General features: G+C 41.3%; 1 protein-coding gene across 1 annotated transcript in view; it reads right to left on the minus strand.

The window, feature by feature from the left end:
- Positions 1–13,455, minus strand: part of SYT16 (synaptotagmin 16) — a 119,721-nt gene that overhangs the window by 23,929 nt on the left and 82,337 nt on the right. The window contains exons 3-4 of the mRNA XM_054567615.1: positions 9,034–9,246; positions 3,403–3,659 (exon numbers count right to left, since the gene is read on the minus strand). Of these exons, the coding sequence (XP_054423590.1) occupies positions 3,403–3,659; positions 9,034–9,246 (470 nt within the window). The remainder of the gene's footprint in view (positions 1–3,402; positions 3,660–9,033; positions 9,247–13,455) is intronic.

Below are 13,455 nucleotides of genomic sequence, written 5' to 3' on the forward strand. Positions count from 1 at the left end.
TAGATTACAAAAGCCCACTTTTATGCACTTCAGACTTTCTTGGCCTTACTTCTTATCCATCTTCCCCTACAGGCACAGCCTGTCTGGGCTTTAAGTGGCTTCAGCCTGGCAAAACTCGATAAAGTCTCCCCTCCTGCTATGCTATGTGGCTCTCAGCTGCCACCACAGGTTCTCTGTTGATGTCAAGGCTTAGAAAGTTACAGAATACTGCTTGGCACTCATGTATAGAAAGTCCAGTGTATAGGGGGCGTTAATGCCTCATGAACTAAACTTTCCTCACTCGGAAAGATGTCCTGAGATGAGTTTATAAAGCTTCATAGAGTACAGTCCCACAAGATCAAGATCAAGCCGTGAGTCACGCTTAGTGGTGCCAACTTGATCATGCTCATAATGACTTTTGGTTCTTCCCTGCTCACTCCCTTGTCCCTCACTCTTTCCTATGCTTTTTGGGAAATGCACCTAAGAAATATCATCTTTTAAAATATTCACACTAACCTAATGAGGTAGGTGTTTTAATATTTCCCTTTTTATGGGAGGGGGGTGGAATTAAGGCTTAGAAAGGCCAAGTACCTCTAAGGTACTTAGAAAGAAAATTTAGGCTTCTTGCCTAAAGCACTCCCTGCATCCAACATTGTAAGCCCAGCCAGGACTATCTAGGATTTATCAGCATGAATGCTTAAAATCCAAAACCTTACGTTGAACATGATGTCTCCCTTCTTTCCCCCAAACCTTTCACCATAGTTACTTATATGTATAGTAAGTGCATGAGATAAAGAGGGAGTAAGATAGGGAAAGGGAGTTGGAAACACACACTACTTTGAATTTCACACCCTTTTAGGCACCCATTCTTAATATTAGTTAACAGTTTCCAGTTTTATCATCAGCTTCAATGCCAAGGTAAAAATATCCTAGTTAATGACTCTCTCTGCACTTATCCATCAGGCTGTCTCTATGCAGGTAAATGCTCACTGCACCTGCAGGTTTGTGGTAAAGTCCTGGGTAGGGGTGAGGGGGGCTCTGAAATAACTAACAAAGGCACAGCTCCAAGCAAAGACCAGGCTCTGGATGGGGTCAATCCAAGCAGTGTCCCATGAATATGGGGGTCTGTGGCCCCTGCCTGGGTTGATCTGAAATGATTTGTGGAGGCTGGTATTTTCAGAGCAATTAATCATTTCAACACACATTACCTATCACCGGGCAACTAAAGGCGCTCCTCATGCGGGTTCTGTTAATATCACTAATCCATCTGACCTTCCTGCAAGGTAAAAATCTCTTCATTTTTATCCCCATTTGGCAGATTTTAATTAACTTCTCAAGGCCAACCAGTTAATCAGTAGAAGCAGGATGCAAAGTGGGACACCTGCCTCCCTGCGCACTCGGCGCCACCAGCAGCCTCCCCGTTGTCTTCCCCACAGAGCTTTGGGTTTGCAGGAAGAAGTCGATGGCTGTTCCCCGCAGAGAACAGCACATGGCAATCTATCAGCCTAACACACAGTCACACAGCATGACTGGTTTCCTTCCGAGTCAAAATAAACGATTCCTTCAGCTCTAAAAGCCGGGGGGGTTTCTGTAAGATGGGAATACTTGTGCCACATTGTCCAAAACCCATGTAGGTTTAAAGATTTTCTATCCAATTGAAAGCCTTTCTGTTTTAGTAAGATAGTGTTGATGTCATCTGTGTGGCCCAAAGTGAAGAGACCCACAATGTGTTCCCGATGCCAGATACACGGGGGAAGACAGGGTTCTTAACACAGCTAAGAGGCAAATAAATCAATTCTTAAAAGGCGAGCTAAGCCTGCCAAGCAGGCAGTTACAGGAACTGCCTCCGAGCTGCATTTGAGGTTCTACTGTAAGAGCACAAATTACAGTTTTTGTCTTAAAATAGATAGGAGGTTGAATGGAGCACACAGAGATGTCTGGGTATTTTTGGAGTCTGAGAACATTTAGTGCCCTCGACACCAAGTCTTCTATTTAAGCTCCACAAGGCAGGCAAATTCCCAGGCTAATGGTTCAGTGATCAAGGGGATGGAGTATCAGAAGGCAGGTAAACAGTTCTGTTTTGTTTTTCTGGTGGGAGAGCCAAAAAGAATCTTTTTAAATGTTAAATGTTACTATGTGGGATTTGATATGACTCTTAGCAGTAAACTGACAGGGAAGCACTTTTTTTTTTTTTTTTTTTACAAAACTTATAAGGTTAATAGCTTTGGGTGTTTCTATGTGAACGGCTGCTTTTAACAAGCCACACGGCACATATCTGAGTTACCATCTTCTGTCCTTAGCGGGAACACTAGCACACGTGCATGCACGCACACATGCGTGCCTCCGTGTGCTCTCTCCACATGCCCCGGTGCCTTAGCACTGAGGACTTGGAACGTGATTTTCTGTGATTTTTTTTCTTTTCCTTGATGAGCATTTGTGTGTATGACAGTCCAGGCCCTAACAAGAGATTCATCCTATTTATTTTCTTGGTCAGATTGATGCTAATAAAACCTATTCACCCTTCTTCTTCTTCTCTCCCCACAAATTACACTAAAGTTTTATATACTTACATGACATTGTATCAAAACTAATTTCAGTGAAGGTATTAGACACCATTACTTAATGACTTTTAATGTCATAGAATCATTATAGGAGGGATCTAGCGAATAAGGAATAACCATAAATGCCAGTACAATAAAATAGTGTTTGTAAAGTCCTTATCACAGTGCTTAACACGTAGTAATTGCTCAATAAATGGTAGTTTCTAGCATCATCATCTCCAGTCACATTTCTGGTTAATTAGGCATATTCTAGAGTAAGTTTTAATTGAAAAATAAATTTAGAAGGAGCATATTTTATCACAGATTTATGTCAAAAAGCAAAGTCAATGGCCAGAGGGTCGTTCACAGACTAATACCATGACCTTCAATTCTATTAAAAGCCAACAAATACACTGCAAAATCATCATAGTATCTTGTATAATTTCATTTGGAGGGCCATGGTATCTTAGTTTAATTTGCAAATAATTCTCATATTCAAGTAATCATAACTCAAGATATGGGGTAAATAGACTCCAATTAATAGAAACCATAAAGAGAAAAAAACAGTCTCCCTAAAGAGCAAAAACTCCTCTATGTAAAAAAGAAACCTGATTGCTGCTGAGCCCATTCTGCCAGCATTCTGCTTCCTGTTTTTCCATTTTGATAGAAATGTTCTTATGATTCTTTTCTTGGTCCACAGAACAGTCAGACCTTGGTCATCTGAACAAAAATTTATTTAAATAAAGGTTCCTTAGGTCTTTGTATTTCAAAGGCAATGCTTTCTTTCGGGGGCATTTTTTTCTTGAGGGATAGAGGAGGGATGGGAGCAAGAACTAGACATAGCACAAAACTCTGAAGCAAGCATGGAAAACAAATAACTTGCCTCTGGACTCCACACAGAGGAGCTGTCAGTGGCATAGGAGTCTTCGAGCCCCCGGTTATTGAAAGCAGTCTCCGTCTCCAAGCTGCCCTCCGTGGACTGGCGGCGGAGGCTGCGCACCACGCTGGTCTCCTGGGGATGTGCACCCTGGTGCCTGGTATTGCCCGCCTCACACGGGGACTGTGAGGGGGCAGAGATGGGGTCCTCTTCACCGTAAGACAGGTTCTCAGAATAATTCAGGTGGCTGGCTCCATCCAAATCTGAATGTACAATGAGGAAACTATTTCAAATATGTTATTATTTTATACCCTTTTATCTAGAGAAATTGGGCAAGAGCAACTACACCAATCAAGATCACAAAATAACACCTGCAGAAACATAATTCCAATCATATGATGGATAAACTTGTTCCATAAAAGCAAAAAGCCAATTAATTCATTATGTGGGGTAGAAGGTTAAATATTTTCTAATAATATTATTATAAAGGATGTGTGTTTATGTTAGGAGAATAAAGTAAACACATTAGCATTTTGGTAGAGCTAATGACTACAAACAAAACTTTGGGGGTGGATCTAGAAAATAAGAACAGCAATCTATTATGGATGCCATATGGTCTCCTGACTCTACCATTATTTCTTTTCTCTTCCAAGTTCAACATATTACCCTCTGCTCAAAAGGCTTCAGCAGTTTTCTCAAGTAGAAATTTCTCTACTTGATTCATGCAAAGAACACTAGACTTGGATCCAGATGATCTGGGTTTAAGAACTTAAACATTTAATTTGAACCATCTGAACCTTTGTTTTCTTATCTATAAAATGATGATAAAAGTTATCAGAGAGGCACATCAAATATTAATAGTATCTGCCTGGTAGCCACCAGACCTTCCATAAATATTAGCCTTGGTTACTTGTATGGCCCCAATTGGCCTCATGCAACCCAGCAAACTTCATTTTCTACCACCTCCCCACTCTCTGTCACCTGCAGTCTCACTGGCTCATGAAAATGCTTGTTGTGTATTTCTGCTCACAGAAAGTCTCAAGCTCTCCCTCCTGTCCTTTCCTCCCTGCACGTCTAAAGCCTCAACAACAGCTGAATCTTCCTTGGCTCCTTCAAATTCCGTGTTTTTCTCAGACCTCATCCTTCTCCTCCTCTCCTCTTCTTCCTCTCCCTCCCTCCTCCTCTCTCAGTATTCCCTTACTCTGCTCATAGCTCGCCTCTCTTTCAATGTCTAGGTTACTCTCAGATAGTAAGGAAAAGCTGACAGTGTCTTCCCAAGCTGTTGCTTTCCCCTGACTTGACTCGCCCACCCAAAAAGTAGCCAAGGAGGCCTTATCTCTTTGGCCTTGAGGCTCCCCCAGTAGACCCCATCCTAGGATGACAGAAAGTTAGAGATACAGACATAATAAGTGAGTGGATGACAAAGTTTATATCATCAATTCAACTCTTCTTGATACAACGAACAGCTGCCATTGTTTCCGCTGTTAGTCTTAAAGTTTCAGGTGGAACATAACCTCCTTGACAGAACTAAGCCACATATCTCTACCACATAGTCTTTACCAGTGGACTTCGCTAAACCCTCAACTAACCGCAAAGGCTAGGGAGGTAACAAACACTGGAAGCAGCCAAGTATGTAGCGTTATAGACTGATGGTAACGGCGGTTTACCGCACAGCATAGGGCCTACCATGCAAACTTAAATATATTGTCACCTTTGCAAACCGTATGAAAATGTTTTCAGGCAGACTCGATCCTCAGTGCACAAAGTCAGACTCCTGATGTGGGATTTCGCAAAACTGGCAAGCCAGTAAGTTCCCCTCTCTGCCTTATTATTCTTAATAATTCAGTTCAGTCCGCTTGAAAATGCTTCCATAGGATACCATAACATTTTTACATTCACATTTCCAGTTATTTGGCAAATACACTTTTAAAAAGATCACAGAAAGTGACAGAACAAGGGATATTCCATGTGCAAAACCCTACAACATAAAGCAGAATTTTCTTCCAAGGCTCTAATTAGCACATCCACTCCTCACACACACGAACGCTAAAATGTCCTATTAAACAGTGGGTCATCCATCAACATGCTTAGCAGCCAGCAGGATTTCAGCACAAAACCTAACTTTGCCAAGAAATTACTCCCATAGAATTGTCCCATGATTTCAACTCCTACAGTGATAATACCTAGATCAGTAATAAGGGAATTTTCAAAAGCTACATCAAGCCTTGAAAAGCTATTCATAACTGAAAAACATAAGAACTATATTAATATAACAAACCATTTTCCTTGACAGACATTCAAGGATGAATTAGACAAGCAAACCTGGGGTACAAGTCAAGATGCGAGCAGCAAGAAAGAGAAAGGTGATTCACCGTTACGTAAAGTAGTCTTCCCATGCTTTAAATTAAAGAAGATCGTGTCAGCTTAAACACATACAGAACAGTAATTGCCTGTTGTCAGAGAAATGTAACCTGGCTTCATAGAAATATAGGGCATAATTATGTCACATACACCATATTAATTTTAGCAGGGAAATTCTTGAATTTGTTTAGTCCATACCGTACTTTGACAGAATGTAACCAATTACTTTCTTTTGCACTCCCAAACGCCTCTCTCCCACCACCATCCACACACAGATACTTTTGCTTACCATCTACAATGGTCAGTTTTATGTGTCAATGTGGCTAACCTATAGGCCCAAATTGTTCAATCAAACACTAATTTAGGTGTTGCTGTAAAGGTACCTTGTAGATGTGATTAAAGTCCTTAAGCAGTTGACTTTAAGGGAAGGAGATTATCTTACATAATCAGTCCATTAAAAGGCCTTAAAAGGATAACTGAGGGTCCCTGGAAAAGAAGAAATTTCATCTGTGCACTGCAGCTTTGGCTCATACCTGAGAGTTTAAGCCCAGCCTTCCCAACAGCCATTGCTGTGCATTTCAGAACTGTGTGATTCTGTTGCCTAGCCAGTCTCCATCAGTGCATATGCAAATTCCTTGCAATCTCTCTCTCCTCTCTCCCTCTCTCTTTCCTCCCTCTCTCTCTCCTCCCCTCATCTCTCTTCTCTCCTCCTCTCCCTCTCTCTTTCACCCCCCCATATACATATTTTGTTGGATTACCTCCCCAACAAAACTGAGCATAGATTCTGGAAATAATTGAGCTATTTTTAATGACACCAGGAAGGCAATGTCTAGCTTCTTTGTAAAATCCTAAAAATGAAATATTCCACAAGCAAAATTAAGGCTTGACACAAAAGTTGGGGGACGAAACCTCCAATGAGTGAACTATTATTCTGTAGACCACCTTTCATGTCTAAAGATCTGATGCACAGCCTGTGATCCAGATCGCTTAGCCCAAATCCTCTTTGACATTTTCAGGAATGCAGTGACAATTAATGCAAAATAACACTAACTCAGATACATGAGACGAAAGAGAACTTGGCTAGAATACAAAGATAGCATTGTCTTGATTCTAAAATAACCTCACCAATCTAGAATAAAGGATTTCTCTTGGGCTGAATCATGAAACAACCTACCAGTAACTCATTTGTGGTTCAGATTTGACTTGAATTTGGACCTTTAATTTCACCAGTCCAACATTGTGAATGTGTTTTTAAATTAAGAATTGTCTAAAATTAAATTTGATCTTAGAAAATCATGTTTGAAGTAGAGTGAAAAAAATAGCTAAATAGAAAACAGGCAAAAAAATCCTCTTGGGTGCACACTTAATCTCTTCATTATTCTTTATTGCTGAAACAAATTCACTGATCAAAAGATGAACAAAAAGAAATGCCACAGGAAGATCATCATGCAATAAAAATTACATTAGCATTTCCATTACATTTGATAACCTAAAATTTAGCATGTAGTTATTTATTCCTATGAAAATCCTGCCGGTTTTCTTCAAAATCTACAGGTAATTCATTCACTGTAGTGGACTTTTCCCCCTCTCCAGTAGAGAAAAATTTACCTTTTCTACCACCATCTATCAAAAAATTCAGAATCACTGGTTATGACAAAAGATGTTGGCTAATTTCAGGAACAGTAAATGTTAGAGTGGTTGTCAGAAGTCTCGGAATATCAGCCTGTTTTTATAAATCAGAAACTAGACACTTAGACTTCTTGGAAATGGGGCCATTAGCTTCAGAGTTAAACAAGCTACTCCTAGGGAAAGAACTGCTATTACCTGTCATTAGCCAACATTTGCCCTCTCCGAGGACAGAGAGGGATGCTGTGATGTAACATGACAGAGAAAAGCAGGAGAAGTCATAAGGAACTGACAGAGGGTCAGTATTATGCTTTGGTTACATGAGGCATTTATTTTCTGGCTTACCTTGGGCAAAAAAGAATAGCAAAAATTATGTTATGTTGCCCATATCGGTAAGCAAAATTACATGATAAATAGCAAATTATGATATTTTCACTGGAGGAAGGAGCTTTTTGTTAATTCTCCTTTTTTCCCTTTGTACTTTTTCTGCCTGGCTCATCACATAACAAGTGATTTCCTCTCTGTTATCTCCTCTCAATTTTGCACTTTCCTTTTTCTCTTTCCTTTTTCTACCACTGTGTGTTGGAAAACCATGGGAGAGCTACAGCTATGCCCCCCTTGGTTTCACAGACCACAATCCCAAAAGGAAAGAAAGAATAGATTAAAGAATCCAGATCATTAAGACCAGGTGGCTAAGGTGGACAGTACATGTTCTCTAGCTTTTTACCAAATAGACTTCACAGACCCTTCCTTTTCCCAATGCACTGCACCTACTCAGGGTTCTGGGCATAAAAGAGTCAAAGACATTCCTGACCTTCACTCGGGAAAGCACTAAGAAATATCGCTCTGTCATTCGGTGCAAGTGGTGCGGAAGGAGGAGGACTCTTAACAAGACCTTCCCTCCACCACTCGCTACACTTATCCTGCCCAGGAGTGTCCTTCCCTCCCCTTTGTGGAAGGCAAACTCAGTACAAAGATGCTTGAGGGTGGCCTAAGACCTTGCTCTTGCCCCGCAAGTCTCATGTGAAATGGGGGTGGGGATGTTCCAAAACTACAGGGAACGAGGGAGAGGGTGCAGGGCATGTGTTGTTTGAGAGAGGTTATCCAATATTATTATAATACATGTTTTGGTTTGGAAAGTAAAACATACCTATTGTTTTTAATAATACGAACTATTAAAAGAAAGCCTTCAAAAGTCTTCTGAGGCTACCTCGCTATGTGGGACATAGGCTTGATGACTGCAAATGGGAGAAAAGGCACAGAATCTCAATGTTGGCAGGCGGATACATGAAATGTTTGCGCTTAACAGAAAGCAACAAGATATTATAAAGCTTGATAAATAGTGTTCTGGTCATTAGTGTTAAATATGCATAAAGTAGTAACTATGCAGAGGGAGGGAATCCCACAAATCAGGAGTCAAGGCTCAGAACTTCTGATCTCCCCTGCACCCCAGTTCTCTGCAGGATGACCCTCCCACCCCCCCCCCAAAACTTGGAGCAGCCCTTGCTCCACCCCAGCCTCGGGGTCCTGCCCCATTTTCTCTCCCTTTTGGAAGTCTCAGATGCCAGGGCAGAGGTTACATGATGCAAAGACATTCTACCCCTTGGCCATCCCTGGGCTAGATGAAGGAAGGTTTGATGCAAAGAATACCTTCACGGGCGGACACCTGTGCGCTGTCCTCTTTGCTGGCAGAGAGCAAGCGGCGCAGTTTTGGTTTCTGCTCCAAGCCTGTCTGCTTGCCTTTCTCGGGTGCTCTGGAACGGAAACTCTGGGACCGGGACACAGAAATCTCAAATTGTTTGATCACCTCCTCATCAGAGTCAGAAGATGTGCACAGCTCTTCATCATCTCCAAAGCTGTTAACTGGGAGCAAACAAGAGCCATGAGTGTCCTGCAGAGCCCTCAGGAATTCAGAGATCGACAGTCAGAGAAACAGAAGCGCGTGGGCCATTAGTCTGGATCAAGCCGTGCCAAGCTGGACAGAAACAATTTAAAGCAAATTTAACAATTAAAACAAATTTAAATTTGAGTCCAAATCAATAAAACAGGAAAGGAGGGTGCATGAGGGTAATTGGTAGTAGATGGCTAACGCCCAGGAGAAACCAGTGGGATGGCCCTAATCAACACAACGAGCCCTCTTGTTGAGCCGGGCAGCCCTGCTGATTTATGTCGCTGACACGTGCTCATAACTGGGAAGGGGACAGCTATCTGTGCCCGTGCCTTATGTGCAGATCCAGTCAACCATGACAGAAAATATGCTCTTTGCTTCATCTCAGCTATTAAAACACACAGAGCCAAATGATATTTGCAACTGAGATTTTCTAAAAGCTTCCTGGTTTTGAAAAAAGACATCCATATTGAGTGTGTGTGTGTGATCCTATTTCGACTAGAAATGTTCTGATACCCGTCTCAACTCCAACAACCCAACCCAAACAACCCTTGGAATTATTTATGCCACTTTCTCCACATTCCCCACTTCTAAGCACACTGGTCCTCCTTCAGTTTCTCCAACATGCCCGGATCATTCCTGCCTTTGAGTTCTTTGACTTTTTGTTCCTTCTGCCTGAAACCCTCCCTCCCCTGGCTTCTCTTACCATTCAGGTGTCAGCTCAACTCTCACTTGACTCTAATCACTTTCTTGATTACCCTACCTTAAGCAGTTCTCTTTATAGAACTTCTTATCTTTATCTCTCTCTTCTCTCCCAGAACTTTCATAAAAATAAAGACATCACCTGTCTTGTTAACCAATGTGTGCCCATTATATAAAATAATGCCTGTTGCACAGTAAGTGTTTAATACACACTTGTTAAATATTGAATCAATTGGTGAACACCCAGTGTTTTATCCCAACCTCGAAGGCCCCCCAGGCATGCAGTTCCCACCTGGAATACTCTTCAGCCCCCATCCAGCCTAGTCAAGAATCTAGCTCACCTTTCAGGCCTCAGCATGGACATCACTTCTTCCAGAAAGCCCTTCCTTGACCCCTTATATCATGTTCAGGGTTCCTTACATGTGCTATAAAAAACTCTCTGCCCTGCTCTGGCCATGCTTCCTCCAATACTATGACAGAATTCCCTATTTAATTGCCACCACCACCCCTAACCTGTGCACACCAAGAGGGGAAGGGGCACATCAGACCACCCACCTTCATATCCCTCCAGGCTCTATTTCTGTGCCAGGAACATGGCGACTACTCTGTAAGTGTTTTCTGAATGTGAATTGGAAATGATAGATAACGGGAAATTGGTTTTTGAATATCTCCTCCTTCTACCCAAAGTCACATGATGACTTTTCTTCTGGGGAAGAATATGGTGTTGATTCACAGATGGGTCCTAAAGATCACTTCCGAATCAGAAGCTAAGAAAAAATTTAAAAGCCATATTTCAAATGAAAGAAAATACTTTAAACACCAGCCTGGTCAAAACATTTATTCTCTGACTTATTTAAGAATTTATATTTTTGAGGTTCTTTAGGAGACTAGTAATAATAACAAACACTTTTGGAATACTTTTTATGTGCCAGGAATGGTCCTAAGTGCCTCACACATATTATTTCATTTAATCCACACACAATCTCTAATTACTGTTCCCATTTTCCAAGTAAGAAAACTGAGGCAGAAAGAAGTCTACAATGGGCAGAAGGTCACATTGCCAAAAAGCAGCAGAATCAAGACTTGAACCAATACAGACTGTCTCTAGAGGCCACATTTCTAATCCCTATGCTAGAGAACCAGAGAGAGGTGGTGGAGATAAGTCTTGTTCTCTATATTCACATTAACTGGCTGAACCCCAGCAGCCGAGTCCCTTCACCTCTCTGGCCATGCTTCACCTTTTGTGGATCATTTCTAACATCTGGGTCATCTCCCAGGTCTTTTCTAGATTTAAATTTTCTGCTTCCAAACTTCCTGCCTACCCGCGTGAACATTTTATGTTTCTCTCTTTTTTGGAGCAGCTAATCCAAGAATAGAGAGCCCATCACTGTCAGCTCTCTCATCTCTATTGGCTGCGATCGGTGCCATGGGAGGGCCTAAAAAGTTAATTGTCAGAAGAGACTAGATTTCCCATTAATACTCCAATACCATCCCAACAAGTAGCTGTCACAATGAGAAGTCTGCTTGTGTCTCAACATGCTGGGCATTGCACTCTAGAACGGGGCGAACTATCACATATGGGAGACATCCAGAGACTCACTGGAGTAGACTTAAATTCTTTCCACCTGTTGAGGATAGGACCCGCTAAGCACCCGGGAGGGAGTCCGGGGCATATATACACTAGAGGGGCAGCTGAATTAGATATCCGCTTAGTGCTCTTTTCAACTCTGAGATTCCATTCCACTTGTATTGCTGGGCAGGCAGTTTTTAAATTTAACTAATCATAAGTCATCAATTTCAAATTAAGGGAGTTAGCTCATGGGTATTTCCCCACGTATAAAATCAGTAATTAGAATTCATTAATTTACCAGCATGTAGTCCTTGATTTTTTCCAATGAGTCACTGATCACCCACAGAGAAACTCTCCTCACTTAATATAATAATCATAATAGTAATTATAACACCTCCCATTTACTAAACATATACTATGGGCCAGGCACCTTTCTTGGGACTTTGTGCATATTACCCCATTTAATCACCATAACGACACCAGGAAGTAGAGATGATTATTATTATTCCCATTGTAGAGATAGGAAACAGAGGCACAGAGAAGTTAAGGAATTTTATCTACTAGGCAAAAAAGTTAGCAAAGTAACAAAGCTGAGACTTAAACATAGAACCTATATTCTTCACCACTGTGCCTATCATCACACATCATTGTATCAGGACACTGCAGCTGTATGTAGCTTACTTTTCACAGTAAGTTGAGATGGAACGCTGCCACTTCCACCCTGAAATCTGCCAGGAGGCTGCTTTCTTTGTGAGAAGGGAAGAGCAGTGGGGAAAATGGTCAGTCTCCATGGGAGTGAGTACATATAGGCAAGCTGCAGTCTAACTGGCTATTGCTCCTTATGGGATTAAAAATACACCTGCCATGCTATTCTACACCTGGCTACCCAAGGCTCAGGGAATTCTCTGCCTAAAAAAACAAAACAAAACTCTCATTCCTCCTAGAAACCACTGAGCAGCAACAGATGTCAATGGTGATACTACAAATCAATCCCTATACAGCACTTATACATGATAAGAACCACATGCCAAACATTGTTCTAGAACTTTATATATGTTACTCTATTTACTCCTCACAAAACCCTTAATGAAACAGGTACTTTATTATCCCTATTGTATGAATGGGGAAGGTGAGGCCCAGTGAAGTTAGTAATTTGCCACAATCATAACAGTTAATAAATAGTGCAACCAATATTCAAACCCAAGCTGTCTCTCTCCAAAGTCAGTGTTTTGAATGACCATCAGCTGCCTCCAGGAAAAAAACTTCTTAAATCCTGGTGAAAATCTACGTAATCCTGTTTTATCACTAAGAAGACCGAAATCACATTGGTTGGACTGGAAAGGATATTCATAAGCATCCATCTATTCCCTCACTTTCACGAAGAGAAGCCAAAGCCAAAGGAGGCAAAGTGCTTTGCCCACAGTTATACCACATGGTCTCCAGTGTTCCATGTCAAGGGCTTTGCTACATTCTCTTCCAAGCTCTGTTTCCACTGGGCTGATTTTTCAAATTCAAATCTTAACTCTTACCTTTTTGAAAGATCCCAGCTACTCACTTTGTAATGAGTCTATATCAACAACTAAATACATGATGTAGGTTTCATTTGACTTAAATATTTGAAAATCACAAAGTCTCATCTAAGCTGTGGCACTTATTTCAGAGGTAAGATTATACTTCCTATAATACCATGTCAGATACCAAGTTCAAACCCCTTTCAAGCTGAGTGCCTGAAAAACAGCACAGTGGGGATTTGTATTAAAATCCTCACCCCTTCTTCATCCAATTAGCTTGCTAAAATACCAGGGAAAAGTTGCACAATTACTATAGATATGGAAACATCTTGAGGTTGTGATTGGTCATTTCACTCATTCACAAGATGCAGAGAGATCTTAGGTACCACCTAAATGTCAGA

This window comes from Pteronotus mesoamericanus, unplaced genomic scaffold (assembly GCF_021234165.1).
Source record: "Pteronotus mesoamericanus isolate MK-2021 breed Mesoamerican mustached bat unplaced genomic scaffold, CSHL_Meso_final contig_182, whole genome shotgun sequence".
Taxonomy (NCBI): domain Eukaryota; kingdom Metazoa; phylum Chordata; class Mammalia; order Chiroptera; family Mormoopidae; genus Pteronotus; species Pteronotus mesoamericanus.